The following is a 26,610-nucleotide window of genomic DNA, read 5'->3' as shown; positions in this document are numbered from 1 at the left end:
TAAATCCGAGGAAGAAGTGGGTGAGTGGGAGAGTGCAGACGCTGAGGGGACTGCGGTCCCGTGGATGGGTATTTCTCAGGCAGTTCACAACTAAAATAGCTCAGTCGCATGGCTGAGCTTGTTTCTGTGAATGTAGACCACTGACAGAACTATTGAAATAATGGAAACATCATAGTTACAAATAATCTGTGATTGTTGTTTGCAGGTGCTAAGGAGCGTCAAGCAGTCACTGGCCTGAGTCAGAAATTTTTTGCAAGGTCCCTAGGAAGGGCCAAGCTGTTGAACTGTGAAGGGAAGGAGTGGTACAGGGAGAATTTCTGGTGGCAAAGTGCTGTACAATTATTTCCCATAAATGACTTACGTACTTTATTGGGCAGAATGTCAGCAGCTATGTTCGTAACTGTGATCTGGAGCACCTGGTCAGCTGCCTCCTAGTATGGGTCCCTCTGAACACCCTGATTTTAATACCAAAGTCCACTAGGGGCCTTATTCAATCACTGTAGGTACAGAAAACTGCTCCAAGTCTGCAGATCTTGGTGTGCAATTCTAACTGGGAACCTGACCCCAGCATTTTTCTGCTCACATCTCCTGAAGGGTTCCCTCCCAAGAGGATGCTCTGAGGTGACTGAGCACACCCTGACAGACAGAGTGTGCCATGCTCTGCCCATTTACACAGCAATCTGCTGGCTTGAGCTCACCCCTGCCTGTTTTCTGCTCAGTTTGATGGGCTTCAGCCTCCCAGCTCCCAAGAGTGCTGTGAGGACAGGGCAATGCAATTGCCCTTCTGGGTGAGGGCACTGTCCTTTCTGCCCACTGCTCTAACACTCAACAAATTATTCGGATTTATATGCAAAATAACTTACCTTTTGCTTTTTACGATCACTCCTCTTATGAGTAATTTTTTTACTTTCATCTTCATACACCAAAACAAAGTCAATTCTTCGTTGCCCATCACTGAAGAACAAGGAGTCAGGCTTATCATCAAAATCCACCTGGAAGGCAGGTAGCACAGGTTAATATGAAGACTTTTACTTGCCAGTTCCTTACTTGCTTCCTGTTATACAGTATTTCAGTGAACAGAGAACTTCAACATATATCAGACTCATATAACAAAAAGCTAAAAAGGACAACAAAAGTAGCATGGAGTAGAACAGAAGAAAAAAATACAACCAGAGGAGTTTGGCAGTTCTCTGCATAACATAAAATCAACAGAACTTTGACCTAATTTCGTTCTTTAAAAATGGTGTATTAGCTTTTGGCAGTGGGAGGAGAACTGGCATGCAGCACCATTACCAAATAATGCATCTGTCAAATAATTTGTATGCCATCACAGATACACTGTTAGTTTGTCTACAAGACATGTTGTTGCCTGATGGAAGTCTCAGAATTAGTGCATTCCCATCTGTGCCCTTACCTACCAGAAGTTTAAGCATCTCTGTAATCAGTAAAAAAAAAAAAAAAAAAAAAAAAAAAAAGAGCAGTTTTATGTATGCTAATACCCAAACCCATCATTGCCCAAAGAACAAACAACATGGCCAGACTGGAGATGAGCTCTCAAAATGGACACATTCTATGTGGATTTATTTCTCTTTTTATTTGCAATATCTCAGCAAGGAAAAAACATTATTGTATGCCTCACATCCATCATGTTATAATAGATGCCAAAATCAAAAGGATTAATATATCCATAAGCCATTATCTAGTCCCTGGAGGAAAGTAGGATAGATTGTCATATCCACTAATAACATCTTAATGTGTTGTTTCATGTGTGAAATGATACAGACATTGATGACAGGGGAACCTGAATGCTCAAGTAATGATTTTGTAGTTTCTTAGAGTACTCTGAGGGCACCGTCACATGTAACTAACCCCCCTTTCAGGCAATATATAGCTGTAATGTTATCAGAATCATCATGTTATGCAATGAGCACCAAACTCTCAGGTACTTGGCCAAATCCATCCATGGTGTTAACGAGGGCAGTGCCACTGAAGTTTATAGGTATCAAATGTTTGAAATGGGACTCAGCATTGCATTAGTGATAGTTAGACCTCCAAAGCTGGCATGACTCCCGTACCGACTGCAGAGGAGCCTTGGCTTCCAGATGGCTGGGCATGCAGGGTGGCCTAAGGCCAGGCAAAATGATCCAGAATAATCTCTTGAACATGCTGTGCCTCTGGGGACATGGAAAAGATTCTCAGATGTCCTACTCCTGGAATTTCCCTGTCAGTGCAGGCCAAACTTCATGAGGGATGCCAGATCCATTTTTGTGAGCTCTGGGATGTCTGGTCCACAGAAAGGCACATGGAAATGTGGTTATGGTGTCAGAAACCCCTTAAGTACAGACTGAAATGGCTGTTCTTCAACTGTGATAAAACTGGGAAGAATGACAGTCTACAGTGAGGAGCATCCCTGTTCCAGGGAGCATAGAGTGTTTTAGGAACTACATGTGTCAGTGTTTCCAAAACAAAATTTCCCAGGAGTTTCGTTTCACTCTAAACCTCTCCCTGTAGGCTATTTTTTTACTGTTTATTGGCTGAGTCAAAACAGTCAACCAAGATGTGTCTCCCCATAATTATGACACAATTTCCATCTTTTAAATAAACACAGGGGAGTTTAAACTCACTGTTTTTTACGTTGTATGTACAAAGGCTAGGACCTGCTGCAAAGAGGTCCTGTTAACTCAGTTCCTTCGAACAGTGTGAGCAGATTCTTGGTTAGAACAGTTTTCTTTGAATCCCACTGGTGACTAGAGATTTGTGACAAACCTGACCTCAAGCAGCTGCTGACATACACACATGCATACATGCATATATATATATATATATATATGCTGACATACAGCCAGTATACACACATATTGCACACCACTTCCACAACCTGTCCTAGGATTCAGAAACTACCTAAGCAGTCACCAAATCAACATACAACTCCATACAGTGTGAATAAAGTTTTAGGGAAAAAAAAACCCGCTCTAAACTTTCAGATGGCATCACCAAGCCACAGTGACACTGAGTATCTCTATCATCCAAAGCAAGTCACAGATGTGAATTTCTAAATTCTTGAAAGTTAGTGTTGGCAAAGTCCCATCAAGCAATTTGACTTGACCCTGACAAATTTTCCTCTTGTGGAGGACTACCCATGGGTATCAAATGCAGCCCCTGCTGCAATCGTTTCCAGTCTCCTTTAAACAACAATCATGATGACTTCACGTTGACTAGATTCCCACTGGGAGGAAAGCATTGGCAACAGCCAACAGCCCCTGTTGGGAGGCAGCCTGGGAGGTGCTGGGGCAGCAGCAGAAGAGGGGGCGTGGGGAGCTGAGCCCAGCCTTGCACAGAGCACTGTCCTGCAGCCCCTGCTCTTCCCTGGGCTGAAATTGCTCTGTGTCGCAATGCTGGAGACACAGAGCCCAAACCTTGTGATAATGAGTAACGAGGGCAACTGTGGCCACTGCATAAAGCAGAAGGTTTTTTAATTGGGCTTCTCTGTCTTTTGAATCTTAGAAAAAGCATTATAGTAACTTCTGTTTAACAAGATAGAGTTTAGTTGTGAAATTCAAGCACTCCAAAGTGTACAAGTAGTAATAGCTCTGAGGGTTTTCTCGCTACAGCTTTCAGCTCTTTTTCCTGTATGACCTGTCCACAGGATAGAGAAGAAATGGCAGACAGCAAACATCAGATCAAGTTTTGATCTAACAAGTTTTGATCATAATTTGTGATTGCATAACTTTACTGTCTAAATAATTTTCCTTTAAATGTAGTCTTCTTTAAGCTTATAAAACCAGTATGGTGCAGTGATGCTTAGCTTAACTGGATTGTCACTAACCAGACCTGTTAATCAGTATTCTGACTCATGAATTTACTTGCATACTTGACACATACATGTTACCATATACATACACCTTCCTCTCTCTCTCTATATATATATATCTCAAACTATGCATGTATATTTAATGGAATATAGGGGATAGAGTAATCATTATTGGACTGCATGAATCCAGATACACAGAAGTTCATACTTACAAAGCTAACTTCTTAAACGTAATCTCTACTGCTTTTAAACACAAGGGTATTGTTCAACTGACCTATACATAGATGCTTTATACATCAATAAAATAATAAAGAATTGACTCATTAAGCCTGAATACTTAAGAGATCAAGATTAAGACCCACACAAATCAATCGTAATGTAACATTAAATGTTGCTCAATTAAAAGTAAGACATAAAATACAAAAGGGAATGTAATAGTCAGGGTTCTGATGGCCACATTAACTTAGATGTGTGATGTATCTTGTAATCCCTACTGGATAGTTTGTAATGAAAAATCATATATTATTCAACATAATTACCAGGGGACAAACAGGATTGGAAGCCAAAAAGATGTGCTGTACTCTGAAGTTAATAATTCCTTTGAGACAATATTTGTTTTTTAAAAAATATGTAATATGATTTGACAGTATTATAAATGTTATTATCATACAAATGCACACAAGCTTGTGTGCATAGAAACGTAAGTTAATGGGGCTGAAATTCCAATATGTAATTTTTCTTAAGTATTAGCAGCAAATTAGAACCCAAAATAATGAACAGGCCCATTGATACTTCTTTGTTTTGGAAGAAACAAACACAGGGTCTATTTACCGCGCTAATTTTCTTAGCCTCAGGATAATCACATTTTAAGTACTGATGGAGACAATCAGTTGTGTACTCTAATGTTATAATAACACCCTAGTGGACAACAGGTTAATATCGATTAACATCATTAATAACTAAAAAAAATAATACATTTAGCTGTAAAATACTAATTATATTTAGCACATACACCGCAGTGCTTCTGAACTCTCCAGGTGCTGTACAATCAACCACTTGCCTACCTCTGAGAGACAGGGAACCATTAGCTACTTTATTAACAGAAAGAATCCGAGGGAGAGGAGGGCCTGGCTGTGGATAGCTTTTTGGAACACTTAGGTTACACCTATGTGGGTTAGCCACATTCATGTAGGCGTACCTCTGCGTTTCAGTTCAGAGCAGGGTCAGATCAGGTGAACACCGGTGGTTCTTTGCTCCAAGGAAGAGACTGGAGGTAACAAAAAGCCCAGAAACATGTACAATGCAGACACCACCTCCTCAGCACCAGATGCCTTATTCTACAGACCCACTGCTTGGGGCCTCACTACCCGTGGATGTACAAGCAGCAGGTGGGATCCTGCTGGAACAGGGAAGTTCTGCACTGATGTAATCACACTGAAGGTCTCCAGGCAGCCCTGAGCAGCCCTCTGTCATGCACACTCCCTTGCTTACACCCCTTCTCTTCATCCTCCCTGACACCGGCCCCCTGCGGCAACCTCGGCAAAGAAATATGGAGCTTTCTGTGCTCTTTGCTAACCCAGCACAAGCAGTCGTTGGTAAGCAGCATCTGCTCTCCCAGCCCCCAGGACGGAGTGGCACTTGGAGAAGGGACAGGTGGGACAATGAGACAAGCTTGCCCCTCCACACTGGGCTGTAAATACTGAAGTAACTCAAGCAACCACATCATGGAACCAACCTCTTGGAACTCAGCCCCTTGTTTCAAAGTTCCTCAGCAGGGAGACTATCATGTGCTCCTCCACACGTATAACCAGGCTTGCCGGTATCTAAGGGGAGTTGCCGTGTCTTACTCTTGAGACCATTCCTGTAGTCATGGCTACATGTGATGCCTGCAGCTGAAGATGAAAGGAGTCTGTGCTAGTGGAAAACTCCCATCAGCAACAGCGATGCTCCATGCCAGGGAAGTGAAAACGGTGGCGTTACAAAGAAACCTGTCTTCACTTTTCCAGGCTTCTCTGGGCATTATATTGTTAAACATTCAGTGGGGGTAATGGTGGGAAGGGCAGCACGGAGAGAAGCATGAAGAAAAATATGTGCACAGGAATTGCAGTTATTTATTGTTTACTACACACTGAACAAGCACAGTATTGTAAGCCATTTTTTTTTTAAATAACAAGAGATTCTGCAGGAATGACTTATCTAACTGTAAGGATAAAAGGAGTGCTTTATTTTGTCTGCATAAGCCTTTGGTGTGACTGTCGATAGCACCAAATGAAATCATTACTGGAGGGATAAACTACTTGTCTGCAATCTCACATAATTTTCAGATACGCTTCAAAACAGCTTCCTGCAGCACACCAGGGAATAAATCAGTACTGGGAAACAGGAGAGCAGAGTGGAGCCTGTATTACATCACCTCTGCTGACAGACACCTGTAAAAAATCCTCCCACCAGGGCACGGTGACTGTCTTGCAGGTTACACTTCTGTTGTGGGGTTTACGTAGGTGAAAATTTCAGAGTGCCTGTTTAGGGGCAGAGTTATTTCTCTCTACAGGTCTCGGGGAACTTCAAATCAAGTAAATAAAAAGGAAACAAATTATATTAACAGAGTATCATGAAAGATAATTATTTGTAAAATGCTTTGAGATCATCTGAAGAAAATGTTACAGAAATATAAAGTTCTTCTACTATCACAGCTATATAACAAGATCTTTCAATTACTTCATGTTCTGGGTGACCAATACAGACACCTTTCTGACATTAAGACCAGCACAAGCATTTACTTCTGGAAGATATAAGATATATATACAATACATGACATAACTTCCGTAAGGTAGATCTTTATTTGCATATCACATACTAACGTTAGTCTGTCTCTATAGGGCCATAAAACCCTTGTGCCTTTTGTGACTCATATTTACTAATAACAACAGATGACTGTTTTAGTTCTGTTTTTAGCAACAATGAGATTATTAGCAAGCACTTAATCAGAAGATTTTTTCATACCCTCACCATGCAAAGAAAATTTTCCATGTAACAAAGTGAACTGAGACAAAAGACAAAGCAGAAAAATACGGGGCATCGTTACAGTCATACATTTCTGTCAGCAGAACGTGGTTGGTGACTGGCCAGGCATCGGGATGCCTTGTCCTCTGAGCTAAGTTTGGACCAGACACCCACTTGACTTCCTGTCTGAGCGTCAGGTCGCTGCTGGCTGCAGGAAGAATTCCAGCACTCCTGATCAGAGACAGGCCAAACAGCCCTAATTTTAAAGAAAGGTGAGGACAGTATTCTGCTGAAAACCTGCTTTTCAGCACCTCCCATCTTTCTTGGGATGTAAGAGCTGGGGAATTCACTTTCCCGGATTTCCCTAAAGCTTTCTTGCTGTAGAAATAGTATTTGAGGGGCAGTACATAATGGACAATTTGAAGAAGTTATCCTCCCCTCTGCATATGCTGACTCTCAAAAAAAAAATCTTCCTGTTACATCCAAATTCAAACTATCTACCCAGAAAGTAAGTAAGACTGGACAATGAAACATCTGGGAGCTGGAAAAAGCTCAAATTAATGCTGTCTATGCAGTTTAGCCTTCCTTATACATATTGTTTATGATCCATGACTTAATTAACAGCCACATGCCATACTTCTACCCTCCTTGTAGCAGTTATGGAATACTCCTTTTTCTCTTCCTAATTCAGGGTCTTTTTTTGTTACATCTCATCTAAATAGCCTGAATGCTTAAAACAGGGATTTTGTTCTGGTTGTTCCTGTGGCATTCTCCTCATAGAATCTCAATGTTCTGTAAATTTTGAGAAATTTAATTTTATAAGATCCCCCAGAAGAGAAAGTAACAGTATAACCCTCATTTTAGCAGCGACCACATAAGGCCTCTGGAGATCAATACCAAAGACTGTTTCCTAAATCTGGAATTCCAGCTTGAGACGCCAGGACAGTGACATCTTTCCAGAGAGCTCAGCAATTCCCTCTTCAAAAAGCAATCCACTCAGTTTCAGGTCCGTATGTGACTATTTTGAACTAATGCAAACAGGGCCACAGATTTTCTCCTTTGACACTCAAGAAAGAAACAAAAGCTGGATATGACTTTGCAAGCCTTGCACAGAACTCTGTAGCACAAGCAGGGATAAAATCCAATTATCTAGGACCGAACACAGTTTCTTTAGCTGTAAGAGCCTTTCATTCCTTCCCTGCAATTTCCTGCCACATTTACACCTTGCCTAAGTAGTACAAACAACATCCTCACAGAATTTGGGCTTTTTTGGAGATTAATACCCTACTCATGTGTCAAATGAGGCACAGGGATCTCACAGCAAACTTAGCATGTGATCCTCTAATTACAGACAGCACCATAAGAAGAACAGGACCATTTTTATTAGCCAATAACTTACTCCGCCTTGGCTACTCCAGGACGACTTGCAAAATCAAATCAAATTTCCAGAATACTTCCAGCTGCAAAGCATGACCTAAGTTTAGACAAGAGACACAGTACTTGCCCTTTGTTCAATCACTTAAGGTCAGTTTTCCACTTCAGTTTCCATTTCTAGCTACAGTTAGCAATCACCCATGCAACAGCCAGGCTCAGCAGATCTCAATTTTATCTTTCTGGCCTGTTCAACCCACTCTAACTGCCCAGTGGCCAACAAGGCAGACCTGACATGGAAGGGGCAGTGCAGAAAAGATGCTGCTAAAACAGAGCAGAAATTACAACTGCTGCTAAACATGAGTAACCAAAAATAAAAATTGATTCTGACAGTCAATTTTTGACAGTAGAAATAAAAATAAATTCTACCAAGACTGTTTGGAGGAGACTGTTCTAACCACAAGGTATAGGACATTCCAGCTGTTTTGATGCTATTTCATTTCATATAAATACGTAAAAAAATATTTCATTGAACCACAAGGAAAGTCTAAGAAGGATTTTTATAACACGCTAGTCAGGGCACTCAGAGGGGAAATAGAAGCTCTTGGTTCCACCTCATGCTCCAAACAATGTTTAAATATTTTTGCAGACACTGAAGCAGCACTAAAGAAAGAACACTCTGCTGCAAAACACTGGGACAGGAGCAGAGGCAGGGAGGCGAGGGTACCCAGCTCCCAGAAGGAAGCTCATTTCCTGGGACTCTGGGTATTTGTTTCCTGCAGCACACCTCCAGGTCTTTTTTCTTCTTGCCACTTCAGTCTCTGATTGGAGCAAGGAATTTCTTGGTATCTCCAAGCTTTCTGTAAAAACGAACCCCGAATTCACAAGTTGGCCAACTAATACCTGTGTATGAATCTATAGGGTATGTGTGTTTCTATGTAGGGTGTGTTCATAATTAATCTTTGTATACACACACAGAAATACCACACATGCATGTACAAAATTATATATAGAAAGGAAGTGTACATGTGTGTATCGGTTTATAGTGAATATATTTTGGTCCCTTTTAATTGAGTCCAATGCCTGTGTCAAACTGCACTTTCGCATCGGAGTCAATGATTTCAGGTACCTTTAGGAAAACAGATACAGCAACTCTGATTCAGTCATGCTGATGAACTGCATGTGCTGCGAATGCAAAGGAATGCTGACCTTCTGGAACAGCAACAACTGATTGTTGCATATCTATACAAGAAAAGATTACAGGTAGTCATAGTTAAAGAAATACCCACCCATTCAGGAGTATGGAGGTTTTGCTGATCCGGCACAGTTCCGTAAGTGGGAATAATCACCTGGTTCAGTTCCAAGACTAAAAATAAACATAAAAAATCAAAACATTTTAGCAATTTGTGTAGTAGGCAGGGGTTTTTTTTAAAAAAAAATATTAATGGTTTGTGAAGAAGCCACTTTATTGCACTTAATGTTTCAGAAACAGAGTGTTTGTGTCTCACACTTCAGTTATAATCAGCAGAGAGCAAAACATAAAATTCACCAGGATAAAAAGCTAATGCTAGGAGAGCATCCTGACCAAGCTACAGTGATGCAAAACATCCCTTTGCTAGTATGTGTTATTTAGTGCTTCAGAAACTCTAGCAGTAGTTACGCCTATTTTCAGTGAATAAGGGTACCAGAACTGGCTCCATCTGCACAAATGACCCTAGCTCGTGCTGATTGTACTTGTCAGGCAATAACAAATAACAGTACCAGAGAATTCTTCAGAAATCCTGGAATGGCTGTGATACAGGCAGTGATGCTGTAACATTCCCTCTGTAACAGGAATGATTTTCATATAACCTAAAACCACACCTACAAGTTCAATGTGTATTGAAGTCCCAGTTACTCCTCACCCATTTTCCCAATACTTCTTAATAACCAACAACCTGCAAACTGAATTGGTTTCTTGAAATACACCATAAAATAAAAATGATATCATTATCAAGCACACTGGGAAAACTGGCCACCAGATCAAGCATTGGATAACACACAAGTTAATCCTAATGAGGCTGCTGGAAATAAGTTACAGAAGCTCTACAATCACTGCAAGGCATTGGTTTTACTTTCTTAACAAATATTTTGGGGTTTTAAGAATAAGTCAGATATCCTAAGGCTGAAGATAACATCAAGCAGCTGAAGGGAGAAGGCTGTTTTCTGCCTATGCATGGCAGGCAGATGGACTCCATGTGTAATTTTTAGACCCTTAAAATAGAGAGGTGTCTTAGCCAAGTCTACCCTACGCTGAGGAAAGGGTTGTGGATGTTAATGGTAGCTAAATGCCAGTGTTTTCTGGAAAGGATAGCTTCAATTTATCAAAAAATACTGTAATACTATAAGAAAACCCCCAAACCCTAAAATAATCTAATCTATAGTACTCTTAGGATAGCTAAACACTCATTAGACACAATGCCAGGACAAACATAACTGATATGCCTGGTTTTGGTTGGTTTTGGTTTTGCTTTGGTTTGGTTTTTATTTTTTTGCTTAATTTCATTGGTATGTGGCCAAATTCTCAAGAACTTTTTAGAACAATTTTTTTCACTGATGATGCTAATTTATACCAGCTGAAGATAAGTCAAAACACTTAGAAACAGAGCACAACAAGAATGGTCTTTCCAAATCAACAGAATTCTCTCATGGCCTCTAAGCAGCTGAATTCTCTGGTTTAAATACTCTTTTCATAGAGTTTGGTAGGGACTTTGTTCCAGATGTTGAGCTGTCAGTTTCCACATCTCTGCTGTGGTGATAGTGTATACTCTAGGGAAGAGCCAAAAGCCAGTCCATTCATTTTTCCATCAACATTGCTTCAGAAACATTTGAGTCCTAACCCAAAAGTTGGCCCAGTTGAATAACCAAAGTCTGTGAACTCTCAAAAACATTAACATCTTTAGAAATGTTTCCCAGAATTTAAAAAAATGAGCACGAAAATATGGACTACTGCAGCACACAAATGTCACATGGTCAGACCATAATATGAGGACTCAAAAACATGAGCATATCTCAGCAGCTACTGCAAGATCTCTGTATATGTGCAGCGTTATATTTTAATGGATCCATCTCAGACTAGTGAGACAAGGGTAAATATATATTCCTGATGTCAGTGTGATGGGCATTCCTTAGGGCATTCTTTATTCTCTGCCCGCACACAAATACATTCAGATACAAAGTGCTTCTGAAAACCCACAGAAGAGGAAATATTTCTGCCTACGTGTAATGGGCAGAGTGGAGGAGAAATACAAGCATCTTGCATCAAAATACAGATATCTGCTCTGAAACCTGGTGTGCCATTACACCAAACAAGCAGATGTGGACATAGACATGAAGACTTCTGCCAGCCACTGAACAAGAATTACGAGCCACAGTAATGAGAATCATGAATTAAAATGACCTTTCTGCTAAGTCTCATGATGTGTCACTCATCAGTGCTGCCTAGGAAGAAATCTTTCCAGCCAGAACTGAAGAGAAGGGGGAGACATGGCATTCACACCAGGAAGAATAACTCGAGTTCTCCGTATCCTGATGGATCTGAGGCTGGCCAGCAGTATCCTCTGAAGAAATTTATATATGAGTATAATTTACTTCTATCTCAGTGTCTCTGGTCAGTGTATCTTCCCCATGATATCTATGGTGTGTCACGCATACTTTATTGTTTTAACAATATGTACCGTCTTAACAAATTTTTACTTGAAATACTGCTCAGTACCTGGACCACTGATCCAATGAAAGGACTCATGGAAAAGCGATGCGCCACACTTATTTCTTATAGGACATCAGCCCAGAACTTGTCTCAAGTTAAATATAGATTAATGTTTGTGTGAAGCCATAAATACAAAATCTTCACACTACCTGAATGTGTACTTCAGTAAGATTCGTTCTGGCAGTGGTTTGCAAGGACAGCTGTGCTGATCTGTGCAGTTTTTAGCTGGAAGAGACCATTCCAGTCTCTCAGAAAGACAAGAATGGTACCTGCAAACACTCAGCTTCAGTAGAAAAAGCTGCACCCACATAAAGTGCTGCACCCCCAGGATCACTTCCTTTATTTCTCTCACCTCCCCTCCAGCATTATGGTAAGGTTAGTTTTAAATATGGAGGACAAGGAAGAAAACTGCAGCACAGAAGTTTGGAGCTGGACATTAGGAAACACTTTCTAACAGGTAAAACAGTAGAAGAAACTTCCAGGGAAGGCAGATGAGGTCTTCAATAGCAGAGATTCTTCAGCACAGGTTAATTAAATGTCCTGGAACAATTTAGGCCAAGTTGCATCTGGCATGAACCTTAGGAAGATGGCCTAGATGAGCTTCTGAGGTCCTTTCCAGACCCAGTTTCCTCTGAGTGTAAGTCTGGTCATAGTGTTCTCATAGTTAAGTCCAAAAAAGACCATTGTGCTGAGATTTTATATTAAAATAATAGTTCTGCTTACCTATTTCTTCTTCAGAAGCATTATCACTCTTGTTAATGCTTGGGTCAGAGCACATCAAGTGTAGATGCTTATGTTCTACCACCCAGCCAAGTAAAGCAAAGAAGGTGCAAGGGAACAAAAGAATCTACTGGATTCGTGCCAGCACGCTCTGATTTTAATTGACTGATACATTAAGTTCTATCTTCAAGCAATCCTGGCAACACATGCTTTTGTCAAAACATTTTACCTATATTCTTGGAATTGTAATCATAATTTTGAGTTCCTGCTCAGTGATACCAGTTGGTCTTTGATCTAGTCCTTACAAAAGATGCTGTTGTAAAAATTGTAAGTACTGAATCTGTGCGTGCTACTTTACAAGAACACCTCAGTTGTCTCTGAACTGCCAGTATATCAGTGGTATTTCCAGATGGCCGGAGACTGTTCTGCAATCCAGGACACTGAACTGCGCTGTCAACATTTCACACCTTACCTCAGACATGCCTATACACAAATACTAAGAAATCTATGTTTATCCCGTGCTGCTGCTTTACAACCTGTGTACATCCCACGCTTTGGGCCAGGCCATGGAAAATGAATCCTGCTGTTGATTCTACCAGTCGTTTATTTTATGACCTTTCTCTATGGCTTTGCTTTCTCACAGGTTGGTCAGCATTTCTGACTGGATTGAATAAAGACCCTAAAATTCCTTGAGGGTCAACATAAAAGGCTGTCTTTTCGTTAGTTAATTGATGTTGACAGTGAATGACTTTGTAAGTCCATGATCTTCCCATTGAATTTTAAAGGCTTTCATGAACATTACTACTAGCAATCTCTGTCTATTGCTATGGCAGAGGTGAGATGCTATGGCACACTGATAGGCATGGAAGCTGCTCTCCCTTTGGAATAAATATAATTAAACCTTTCTTTGGAGTCTGAATTAATAGAAGCTTCCCAAAGCACAGGCAGCAGTTTTGAGACTGTAAATTAAGAGCACTGAGAATGGACAAAAAGCAGTACCCAGAAGTGAAAAGAAACATGCTGTCCAAAAAACCATTAATGACAAGAAAACCACAAAGATATTGGATAAGATGATGTTTGAAAAGACCACTGGGCTTCACTCTATAAGCAAGGACATTGCCAAACTTGCCTGAAGTTGCCAAACTTTCTGTGCCAAAGCAATTCTTGGCTATTATTGATTTCATATAATGGAAATAATCAAAGGTGAAAAAGGTCAGCAGCACTCTTTAAGCCTGTGTATCACCTACATAAGCCAAATTAATAAGCACAGAATTATTCTGAGAAGTCAAAAAGGTTTTACACCACCAAACTTATAGTATCTGGTACTTCACTTCCCTCAACAAACCTGTGAGACATTGCAAAGGACAAGATCTCAGCCCTGGCACTGAACGTGGCACCTCATGAGTAATCCTGAATGTAAAGCCAGGAAGCTACGTCTGCAATCCCCAGGCATTGCTGCTTTGCTGTAGACATCATGTTACCTTTTACTTCTCTCAGAGTATTTTGTAAGAGTACTGACTGTCTGCCACAGAAGTTTTAAAAAATCCCAAATCCTGTTGTTATAGTGGGAAAAATAAATTTATATAATATTGTGCTCTTCTAAGTACAAAACTTACGGGTTCAAGAATATCACTCAGGCCCTCAGTGGGATTTGGCTGCTGCACAGAGTACCTCCTCCATAAGCAGGGACATTTATGGTTACAGAAAACGAGCTGTTGCAAAGCTAGACCGCAGAGCTGGGGCATATCAACTTATCTGCATTACCTGGCTGCACGCACAGGCTGTCCCTCAGGAAATGCAGGTGGAAGGCATGGGAGGAATGAGTAGCAGGCATTTACCAAAGGAGAACACTGAATAGGTGGCGTGCTTCAAACCCACACTCTAGCTTAGCTCACAGCACTGCCCGCACGTAGCCGTGCCTTAGACAACAACAGTCACTGCACACAGAAATGTAAAAACAGAAGTACATAATTAGACACACTTAGGTTTTTTAGACCTCAGATAGATTGCAAGGAAAATTAATACAATAACAAAATACCTAACTGACTGGAAAACACCAGGAAATATTTATATGCAATTGTTATCTAAAGCGACACATTTCCTAAAATATTTGTTTGACAGCCTCGTCACTGCATTAGAACAGAAAAAATAGTCATTAGTAATGTCTGTCTGTTCTAATGAAAATCAGATGAAAAGCACATATCAGGTTTGTCACTGTGAGGCTCAGAGACCTGGATGGAACCACTTTGTTCCCATCTGCTGGGATAAACAAGAAGATCCAAAGATGGTGGGCTTTGCCCAGATACTGCTTTCTAAGCAGAGCTGATCCTGCACCACACGGCTCCTCAGAAAACAGACCAACATTGTGGTTGTATCTCCCCACCTTGGCAGGCTGCAGTCGTGCTAGCAGAAGATCAGTTTCATGATACCTTCATGCACGGCACCCAAGAGGGAACCAAGCAGAAAGCCCCACCGCACAGGTACTGTCTCAGAAGTCATGAGAAGGCATGAGGTAAAATAATTACAAATTTATGCCATGTAAAAAAATGCCCCAGAAGATGCAAAAGGCAGAGAACTGACAATATGAGGGAGTTTCCCTACTGAGCAAAGATTTTGTTTTTCCAAATCTTAACACTTACCCAGAAAGTGAAGACATTGTTATAAACATGACTTGGAGCTCTGGGGCTATGAACAAAGAAAACTTTGAATATATGCTATTCAGACTAGACAACTGCTTTCCTTCCTGTTAATGTATATCAGATTTTATATATCAATATATTCATTAAACATTAAAATTAAAAGCTTATCAGATCAGAACCCGTCTTAAGGGCTGATCATAGAATAAATTTTTTTCAGTTAAATGTCAACAATTCAAGCCATATGTAATACTTGATGAAATCTGAAGTGAAGTAAAAACATTGCACAAGTCGAGTTTTCCTGGAAACAAAAACTGTTGGACTGCTATACTGCCTTTTGACAGCCATAATCTCTTGCTGGTGCAGAATATTTCTTTATTGCAGTTCATTTCATATGTTCAGTTCTTTGTATAGGAATACTCTCAGAGTTAAGAACCTAGGAGTTGAAAAAGCAAGAATATGTATTTTCCTTTGTAAATACATAAATCAAAGAAAGAAAGATACAATGAGATCCATAGCTCCAAACCAAAATTAATCAAGGCCTTGAAGTTCAATGTGCTAGAAGAATTACTTTTAAATGTAAAATATTCTTGATAGCCCTGATCCTTATATATCAAAGCACATATATTTTGTTTAATCACCTAAATAATTTTAATAATTTTAAACAAAAAAAACCCCCATCAAATCTCCTTAGCTAGGATGATATGTTAATCTGATTTATTGCACTTTGCAGACTAAATGAATAAACACAAAGAGTTAAGAAAAGAATGTTTTAGGTTATCCTTCCAAAATGTACCTCTGATCCTTTCACCTCGCTCCTTGCTAGCTGGAGACATTGTCATCATCGAGACCATTTTGATGGTTAAAGGTCTGTCTGGTCCAGACTGGCTCTTCTCTGGGATACAGTCTTTTCTCCACTCACATATGAGGGCAGTCACTAAAATCATAAATTATCCATGGTTTCACCTCATTCCACCAAAATATCATTGGCTTGCATTTAGTAGCATTCATTCTTTCAAGTTCAGTTATTGACTGGAATGTGCTTAAATTAAGTTTTATTTAATATCTATAGGCCTTATTTGAAGAATACATGCTATGAAACCCCATATTCTTCACTTTCTGAAGTTATGTATTTGAAAAGAAATTTTTTTTTTTAGTAACAGTCTATACTTTATAATCTATTATTTGTAGCTAACAAGAGAACTGTACAGCTGCTTTCCATGTGAAAGTCTTGTTCTCTTCTTACAGTCACCTGCAGTCTTACACCACGTGAGGAAACCGACAACAGTAACGCCAAAATGGCTTCCCAAGCCACCAACAAGTTATGTTCGTTGTGCACTCACACAGAGCAGATCTGCAGGTATCATCAATCCAAAACTTAAGCTATGCCACAAAATGAGAAAAACCTTGATTTTAATTTTAAACGCCCAAGCATACCCAATATGAAGCTATAGATGTTGTTGGATCACAAAGGATGTGAAATGGCTATCTCGGAAGATGATTCTTTCTGGTTTGAAAGACTGTTCTTTACATTAGATCATTTTCTTTTACAGCTGTGCAACCAAAGGGCTGGGAACATGTGGTATGAGTTTCAAAAATAAGTACTCTGTCATGACTAATCTTAAACAGGAAAACATTTCATTGGGAACACAATACAGAGTATTGCTAGTCCAACACCCCATGTCCTGAATCAGCCAGCTTAGAGTCGGGGTAGCTCACCAAAAATAATAAAGCAATTATCAGTCGGTACAGAACAAGAAATTAGACTTTGTGGAAGTGATTCTGCTGATATCAGTGTCTAAATAATTAAGAGGCACTGGGCTGGAAGGTTTAAGGGGCTCAGTAACAAAATTGTCAGTTCTTATGGGTTCAGAGATCAAAATGGGACACTTGCCCCAAACCTGTAGCAAAACTCCTGAATCATTTCAGTGAGACCTGGACTAGCCCCAGCTTCAGTTTCCAAAAAACAAACACTGGGCTAATGATATTTTTGTTACAATTCTGTGAATCCACAGTAATCTGCTGAAATGCAGATGCTGGCTCCTGGTTTTCACTGCTGCATCGCACGCATGCCAGAGCCAACTTGTCTGCATCCAGCCTGCATATCACACACCAGCTGACTGTAAATCGCTGCAGAAATTCAGTTGCTAATTAGACTATTCTAAATGCTTTTTCTGAAGCTAAACAATTTACCCACCTTCAGCTGAAATGGCTGTCAGGAAGAATTATTTTGGCTCTCATCTGTCAATAGGCAATATATAGATACAGAAACAATTTTTGGTTTCAGAATGTATTAACAAGCTTATCTGCTATAATTTTAAACAATATTTGGTACGCTTTTTGGTTGTACATGCATACATGTCAAACAGCTAGCTAGCTTTGCCAGAATATAAAATAATGGAATAAACTGATTAAGTCAGAAGGCTTCAGACTGATAATTTTTTCAGGCATTAATCTCAGGTTGAATATGGGCTTGAATCATTCTCTCTTATCCACATACACCTTCTTATGATCAGTTAAGTAATTTACGTATACTAAAATAATGCAACAAATGAGCCTTCTTAAATTTTTCAGTTAAGGGCTGCTCCGTTTTAATTATATATGGAATTGGGTAGAAAACTGCTGTAATGATGACTGCCAAATGAGCTTGTTTTGTTACTGATTCAACCTATGTCACATTGTTACAAACTGAGGCACACATACATATATACTTTATTTCTTTAATTTTTAACAATAGTGCAAACATCATAATTCCTGCTACCAAAAATGAAAGTTCTTAGTTTCTAGGGTTAAGAAAAATAACTACCTCAGTCGCACTAAAGTATCAGCTAGGTCACTGAAACCAGCACCAGCTTATAGACAACTTGGATTTTTAGTTTTGTTAGTAGGTTCTGAGATTAAATTTTCTTTATTTGGAGTAATCTGATTAAGTCTGAAAAAGGGATCAAGAAAAACATGCTGCTGTTCTTTTCTTGCAGTAAATAAAAACCAGGTGGCAGAGGATGAGGTCCAATAATTCTAAAAACCCAAAGGGCATTTAGGATATGCAGAAGGTGTTAGGCATATAAAGTTACAGATAAATTTCTGCTGAGGTATTCAAAAGTGTCCATGCAGATTGACAGTTTTTATGCTAAATTATCTCAAACATGGCATATGGCCCTTAGTGACCAGACTTAATCCATCAATTTCATTAACTACAGTTAATGTTTCCCTTGCATAATAAATAATTCCAAATGCAAAATGTTTTAGACATGCACTTTCTTCTTAAGTATACAGCATATTTAAGGTATCTAATAAACATGTTTGCGTGTTGTTTTTCTCTGTGGTTAATTAACTCTATTTACCAACAAGATGCATCTAAAGACAAGTTCAGACTAATTAGTTATCTTGTAGATAAGAAAGAATTCATTCAACAACAAATTAAAAATCAGAGTAAGTGTGCATTGAGCTATATACTTGCTGAAATGATTGCGTGTCTATGGAACTAAAGAAGGGATGTGAGCACCTAACGCAGGATTTGGGAGTAACCAAAACATTCAGGTCCAGATGTACAAACCAAAATGGTGGCTGTGCAGCTGCTGGCTAACAGGAGCCTCCTGCCTCACTGTCACACACTGTGGGCATTGCCCCTGAGAGTCACTAAGGACCTGGCTGGGTATAGCCCCTGTGGTGCCCTCAGCAATGTCATTATTCAGCAGAACCCAAGGGTTTTACTGTCTTAGCTGCTCTACTAACCAACAAGAAAACTCTCTTAGAAAGCCTTAAAAAAACAAAATTCCAAACATGATTAAAAACTCTATACAGGTTACTGCTTATTACAACCCATAAATTAAATCACTAACTTCAATCATTCCACATTGATTAGTACTGCTCTACATGGTAGAACTTGGTTTTCAGCGGTCTTACCCCCCCCCCCCCCCCGAAATTTATAGTCAAATGTGACAAGTGAGCAGGTCAACAAGACTCCAAAATCAAACCCACAAACACTGAAATAGTCCTGGTTCAAGACTGCCTGTCATCACTGATGCTTTACTTTAAAGACAAAGGAAGGGGTTGGATCCTGGTCTTCCCATTTCAGAAGTGGTTCTTATTACATAAATGGTAAAAGGTACACAACGATACCAGTTGTTCTAGCACATGAGATACTGGTGGATTTTAAATCACAGAAAGTAATTTTTCATTATAAAGCCCAATTCGTTATTGTTCCTTCAGGACCCTACCTTCTTTTGTAGACAAGTTGGGGCTGCAGAGGGGATGACTGCGGCCAAGGAAGAGAACTTGTCTGTCTAGACCTTTAACTTGTTTTTGCAAAAGATGGATAGGATATAGAGACTGTAAGAAGACTGAAAGGAAGAAAGATTATCTGATTGTCAAAGAATTTGTGTGTGGCCTTGGAGAAGTGGCCTATGCCCCAGCCTCAGGATCTAATACAGGTGATGCTGAGCAAGCTACTTGAACAAAGTTTTGCCTAGCTTTCCACTGCACAGTTTTCAAGCAAACTCCCCAGGGTATTACAGCTGGGAAGCTTGGCACTTTTACAGCAGAGCTGGGCATTTGTCACTAAGTTAGCTGGAGATGTATGTTGCGGTACTTGGAATTGCAAGATTGCAATCTTATTTCTGAAAAATCAGTCCCAAAGCTTTTGTGATTGGTGAGCACTTTTTGGACAACTTTGTATGAAACGCAGAGAGTTTATCAACCACAATCCAGAATGGTGTTAAGATCTGATTGTACAAAAGTGGCTGAAAATGAATTATTTTCTTGTGGCCTTGCAGCAGACACGTTCTAGGGAGGCCTGCCGGTGGGATGTGGGTCTCTCTGTTCAGTGTCCTGTCTCTGCACAGCCCATTCAGAAGTGTTTTACATTCCCTGCATCTTATCGCTTCAGCAGCCTGCATTCCTGTCACTGGGGTCTGGATTCCTGAAACTCCAGCTCTCCCTAAAAAGGGAGTAAGGCAACCTGATACTCACATCCCTGTCGGATACTGTGCTCAGATGTGGTAAGAGCACCATAGAAACACAGAGGAGGAAAGGAATTAAAATGTACGCTGTGCAAGGCTTGGGTAATTTGAGTTAAACAAGGCTTGGAGCCATGCTCTTAATGAGGAAGATAAAAAGAAATCTGCAATTACTACCAGTTTACTGAATGAGGCAGTGGACTTAAGAGGGAAAAAGAACAGTGAGTGTGTAATTAAAAACTGTAACATGCATGCAAACCAATGGTAGGAAAATTGAAGTTGCCTAGGCAACACTGATGCTGATGTTGCCCAACTTCTAAGTGCTTGACTTTGTAACCTTGATGTTAATATTTTTTAGACATAATATATAATTATCTGCAGCCAATTAGGGATGCTATGGCTTCTGTTGGTAACCGGTAATATTTACATTTAAATATAGAGAAAGATTACTGCCGGCTATACTGTATTATTTAATTATACAGTTAGTTTAGAAATGAAATTATATCTGAAGCATTTGAGAGATTCCCTTGAGCAGAAGTAATGGAACAATTATTACTGCAATTTGGCATGAGGAAATTTTGCTGAAAGTCTAGAATTCCACCTAATCAGAAAATTTGATTAGTGGTCCATGTGTAGGAGCACTCTGCGCTGCTGCTGAGTGATTTCAAAATGCACTGTAAGAAAAGTAATCATAATAACTATGGACACCCTTCCTTATCAACTTGTGAATCAGATTTATTAAGTTTTAAAAGTTAGTTCAGAATAATGTAATTAGTGTAAATTCAGTACCATGAAAAAACCCAGTGTTTTAGCTTATTACAAGCACGATGAATAAAAGGTTCTGGTTTCTGCTGACAATTCAATTCATAATGCCTAGCAACTACAGCTGGGCAAGGTCTGACAGCTTCATGCCAAACAGCTGTGGCTTTGAAGACACAGAGGTTTCTAAATTACTTTCTGGGTAAAGAGGGATAAACAAGGACGCATGCATAGAGCTTTCTAGTAACGGTAGTGTGGGCAGACTGATGGAAAGTAAGAATACGCTCTCAGTCTGGCATTGAAAAGTCCACTGTACAGGAAAAAAACAGATGCATGTGAAAATACCAACTCAAGAAACTTACACACAAACACATCTGGAAAATATGAAGGCAATAAAAACAAACTCCAGAGTGATCACAAGCATTTTTCCCTGGACTTTGAGAACCTGGAAGTAGAAGGCAGTAAGATCTCAACAGTCATTACAGTCCTCTTACAAGACAAGGATGGAAAAATGCAGTGGATTCCTTGGGAGAGAGGATCCCATGCTGAAGGTCCTCGTCATTTCAGTCACTGGTAAAAAGCCCCCAGCTTTAGGTAACATGAACGCACAGATCAGGCACTGCACATCTACCAGACCACACTTTGAGCTTGGCAGGGTTGGTAATGCTACCAGCTTTCCAAGGTAATGCTACCATTAGACCGCACCTTTGGCTGCAATCAGCCTCTTGTTGGGATGGGTGATCTCTCATCTGGCTTGTCAGCCTGACTGGTGTCTTGCTTTTTCTATCAGATATAAGAAAGGAATGCACCACTTGCCTGCATTGACCTGCAGGGCTTAGCGCTAGTGGACAGACAGCCTGCTCCCAGTCTGGAACTTTATGTTGTAAAGGAGTCTTTGGCTTATAACTTGCCTTCTGTCCATGTTCTTGCCTTGCCTTTTGACTGCAAGGTGGTTTTGACTGCAGGTGGTTTTGTGCAGGGTCAGTGACTTTTAAGAAACAGAGTGTGTGTGTGCAGTCAGAGAAGAACAAGGGCACCTAAGAACACAGGAATGTGCTTATGGATCATCTCAGTGGTCCACCTAGCCCAGCCTCCTGTCCCCAAGGGAGACCAATGGTGCTCTGGGCGAAAACCACCACTTAATCTTCTGAAGTGTAAGATGAAGGCATGGAGACAGTGAAGCTCCCATACTACACGATCAGACAGAAGCCGTGTGTTTTTGTTTTACATCATCTTGTGGCTTTTTAATTCATACATTTCTCTCTACAGCTTTTGAACCTGCAACTGCTTCCTACACTTCTTGCCACTGGGAAGAGTGAGGAGTAGTAAGTTTTTATTCACCTCCACTCCATGAGGTGGCATATTAGAAATCTTCTCAGATATCTTACGTATTACTACACACTCTGAGGCAGATGCCACAGATACCTGAAGAAAAGTATCAGCAGTGCTGCCCATGGGATACTGAGAGTTTTTTGAGTGCTTGATACGCCGCGATGTTAATAATGTACTGGGGGTATCTAGTTATTATGTCACCCAAAGATTGGTGCTTGTAAGCGGCACATATAGAAGGATCATTCCCTGCGTAATGTCATACTTCAGATTTCATTATGGTCACCCACCACTATTGTGAACAGCTCTTTCAGAGTGGCAATGCTGGAGGCAGCTTTAGACCCACCAAAGCAAGCACATGACAGTGTGGTATAAAGTGCCATTTCTAGTTTTCTCTAACTATTGTTGCACCTTCCTCGAAGACTGGCCATCCCATAGCAAGTAAAATTTTAAAGTACAAGTCTCCTTTTGATTGGCAGGTAGCATAAAAATGTGGAAAATAGGTGTTTTGATAGTTTATCTCAGGAGGAAGAAAAAGAAGTCACTAATGATGCTGATGAAAAATGACTGGCTTTGAATCTTGGATACAAGTCAGCCATAACAAAAACAAGCACCAAGAATAAGTAGGAAAAAGGCAAACAGATATTCTCTTCTTTTCCTCCTATCCCACCTATACCACAGTGTAATTCCAAGAAATCTTAAAAAAAAAGCCCACAAAAGAGGAGATGCAAGCTTTGCCTTGGAAAGCATGGAAAGACATTTTACTTTGGTGCCTATAAAGAGTCCTGCTAAACTGTTTTATGATGTTATGAACATACGAAATGGCAGTAACTCGGCAACAACCATCGGGCTTGCTCATTTCATACAACACACAGATCTTCATGAGAGTGCAACCAGTGCTGAGAGACCCACCCATACCCCTCTTCACAAACTCATTTCTACTGAGACTCTAATTCATTTCTTCAAAACTGTGGAAGTGAGAGGATGTAAAAGATCGGTTTTCAGTTGAAAAAACCCAAGCAGCCTCTAAAGAGTTGTTTTTCATTTAAGCTTAGGTAGGATTGCTTGCACATCTCATTATAACAGTAGGGAAAAAACAAGTGTGATGGGCCGGTAGGAGGCTAATCATAATCCCCTGACATTGGCTATGCTGAGTTTTGTTTTATTTTTTAAGAGGACACCACAGTGGCTGTACTGCAGATTCTATTTTTTGTGTCAAGGGGAACAAAAATAACCTTTTGAAATGTGTGAATCCAGCTCACAGACTGTAGGGCAACAAGGTACCAACGAGGCCATCCTGTCTGGTCCCTGTAACACAGGCCAGTGGATTTCACCTTCTGTCTCTTGCGTCAACTCCAACTTCTGGCTGAAGGCAAATAAACTTCTCCATTCCAAGGATTTTACTGAATTGCAGACTGAAAGAATGATATCAAGGAGATCTCTTAAAATACAACAAATTAGGATCCAGTAAATCCATCAAGAAAATTTTCTCTTTACATTTTATCCTAAGTATGGACCTCATAAATCAGTAACTTGACATATGGAAAGACTCATTTATAACTTACTGAAAAAGTACACAAGCTGTGAAACAAACGCTGCAAGCACACGTACAGAAACAGAAAAATCCAAAGACAAACCAGTATCTGCATACTGGGATTTTTTAGGTCTAACTGTATTTATAAACCAAAACTCACTGTGACGTTATATTTAGAGCTCTGAGTTTAAATGCAAACTCCATTTTGGAGGGGTTTAGCACTCAGTCCTTCTAACTGGTTATTAGTTGTCTTGAATGTTGAGTTAACATGTTGATGGAGATGTTGCAGCACACTAATCAATCCCAGTATTATCTGCTAGAACAGTGAAAACATGACATGCTGCTTTCCCTTCATGTGGTGGAGGCAGGACACAGAAGGAGGAGGAGAAGAGGGCTTCAGGAGTAGCAAACACCAAAAAGTGACAGCAAGGAGATGATAGCTGTTTCGCTGTGCCAGCTACTCTGTAATACACGCTGAGGGAACTGAGAGGGGCAGTCCCAGGTGGAGCATCTCTGGTGGCCCCATCTCCAAGCTCTCTGCAAGAGGCATGACCTAGCCTTTAATGAAAAATAAAAATATCACGCACTTGAGGAATATTTGAGGGACAGCTAAACTCCAAGCCATATTTTTGTGCTTAGAATGAACAGTGCAAAGTATCTCCACTAATCTCAATAGCAATGTACATTCTAAAAAGCAGGGATACACATTTGAGACCAAAACCTTTATTGAGATTTGCCTTGCGTGACTTCTTACTGTCCCATATCAAGGCGACATATTAGACAAAAGTTCACAGATACAGAAAAACACACGTTTAGAGCAGTACTGGCACTTCCATTTCCTTTGTGTTATGAAAACCAGCAAAAATAATCAGTTTAAAAATGTGGAAAATTCTGCTCATACGCTTTCAAAGAAAAAGAGAAAAACAGCAGTGATGATCCTAAGAAACATGTATAATTTAGCATTTCAACCTCCCTGAAAGTAAACTTTGCTCACTAGAATGCAAGGATCTTTTAAAATCTCAAATATACTTTTTCTCACTTCTGAGACTTCAATTCTTTACATTCGTACAGTTAGAAAGCTGCCTGATCATGTAAAACAGAAGCTTTTAAATCTTACTATTGTCATATTTTTGACCTGCATTCTACATAGACAAAACCTTAAAGGCTGTAAGTGTTTGCTGTACCAGTCCCCTGCTGCACATAGCACTGATGGGATATGCTCATGCTGAACTTGCACAGCTAGATTTCAATGGTTACCCTTCCTGTAGCCACAGACTTTGGTTTAGTTTAGTATCTGCAAAGTGGAGCAATAAAAGAAACGTGAAATCACCAAATGACTCCTCTGTCCCTGTTTGCTGCAGGTTGGCACTTCGGCTGTGCAGTCTGGACCCTCAGAGCACCTTATGTCACTTCTGAGTAATAATTCTCTTCTGCATGTGCCAGATTTGCTCATATGGAGTCAAATGGCACTCTGAAGGCCAAAAGAATCACTGACCCTAAAGGTGACACAATAAAACAGCAAAGAAATAGTGAAGGATATGAAAAAAACCTGAAAGATTTATCCTGAAAGTAAACAAGATTTCTATGGAGTTTATTTTTGAGTACAAGGTGTTCCTAAGAAGCATCCTGCTGAGAAGAATGGCCAATGGGTTTGTTCAGTGAACTGGACACACTGAGAGATGCAGAAACTCCTCTGATGGCCACTTTGGTCTTATCTTAAAGTGCAGGATAAACATCTATCCCCAAAACACTTGATGAAACTCACCTCCATTCAGAGCAAACAAACAAAAAGAAAGACAAGGATACACTGACCACAACTGATAAATGGAGTACCGTTGTTTAGACAGATATGTATGTTGCCATCATGAATAGCTTTGGAAAACAAACCGCTGAATAAAATACAACGGTGAAAAAAACCCCACTGTGAACTGCAATATACAGTCTCTGGGGTCTGAGACTGCAACATTTACACCCTTAAATAACTTAATGGATGCTGATGGTTCCACTTAACTCAAAAGGATTGTTCTTGTGTTTTTGTCACGTTTGGCTTGTAGTATGTCCCTACATAGACTGGCACACACAGATGAGCTACAGCCTGCTACCTCAGAAGCTGATGCTGTTGTGTGAGGACTATAGGAGCAAGCTGCAGGCAGTCCTGTAAAAATCAGGATTCCTATCATGTGCTGAGAGGAGTACATGGAATTGTGGCAATGTAACAGCTATCAGAAGCACTACACTACTTGGGTCCAAACATAATAACATATCATTGGGTTTATGTGTTTTCTTTCCCCGGGAAATTTCAGAGGAGTTGTTAGTGATGTCTTGACTTAAATCAGCTCTGTTAAGCTACAACATTGCTGATATTTTAAGAGGTACAAAGGATAAAACCAAGAAAGCTGTTGATCATGTTTGTGTAAGCGCTCTGCCCTCCCTGCCTAGATCACATGTGTGCCCAGAACCTGGCCTAATAAACTTGCATATCTTTGAAGGCTGATTTGCTGCAGCACTGTGACCTAAAGCTTTGGTCAGGACTGTAGAATTAACCCTCTGGTCAAGAGGGTTACATAAGCGGAGGGGTATAGAATGTTTTTATATCTGCTCCAGCACTGAAGCACATCATTACACAAATGTGCCTGGAGTTCTGCCAGTCCCTGAGCGCTGTCTTGAAACTGAAGGGGGTTTCTTCATTGCTTAATATAATGTGAGGGTTTGGTTGTTTGTTTTTTTTTAAAAAAAAATCC

The 26,610-nt window shown here is 40.1% G+C and overlaps 1 protein-coding gene across 1 annotated transcript in view; it reads right to left on the bottom strand.

Annotated features, from left to right (window-relative positions):
• ANO6 (anoctamin 6) overlaps positions 1 to 26,610 on the bottom strand; it is an 81,224-nt gene that overhangs the window by 36,474 nt on the left and 18,140 nt on the right. Inside the window, exons 2-3 of the mRNA XM_080392563.1 lie at positions 9,475 to 9,551; positions 864 to 992 (exon numbers count right to left, since the gene is read on the bottom strand). Of these exons, the coding sequence (XP_080248689.1) occupies positions 864 to 992; positions 9,475 to 9,551 (206 nt within the window). The remainder of the gene's footprint in view (positions 1 to 863; positions 993 to 9,474; positions 9,552 to 26,610) is intronic.

Source organism: Falco punctatus (assembly GCF_963210335.1).
Source record: "Falco punctatus genome assembly, chromosome: 6".
NCBI lineage: Eukaryota > Metazoa > Chordata > Aves > Falconiformes > Falconidae > Falco > Falco punctatus.
Note: the sequence above shows the minus strand (reverse complement) of the source record. Positions and strands in the feature narration are given on the sequence as shown.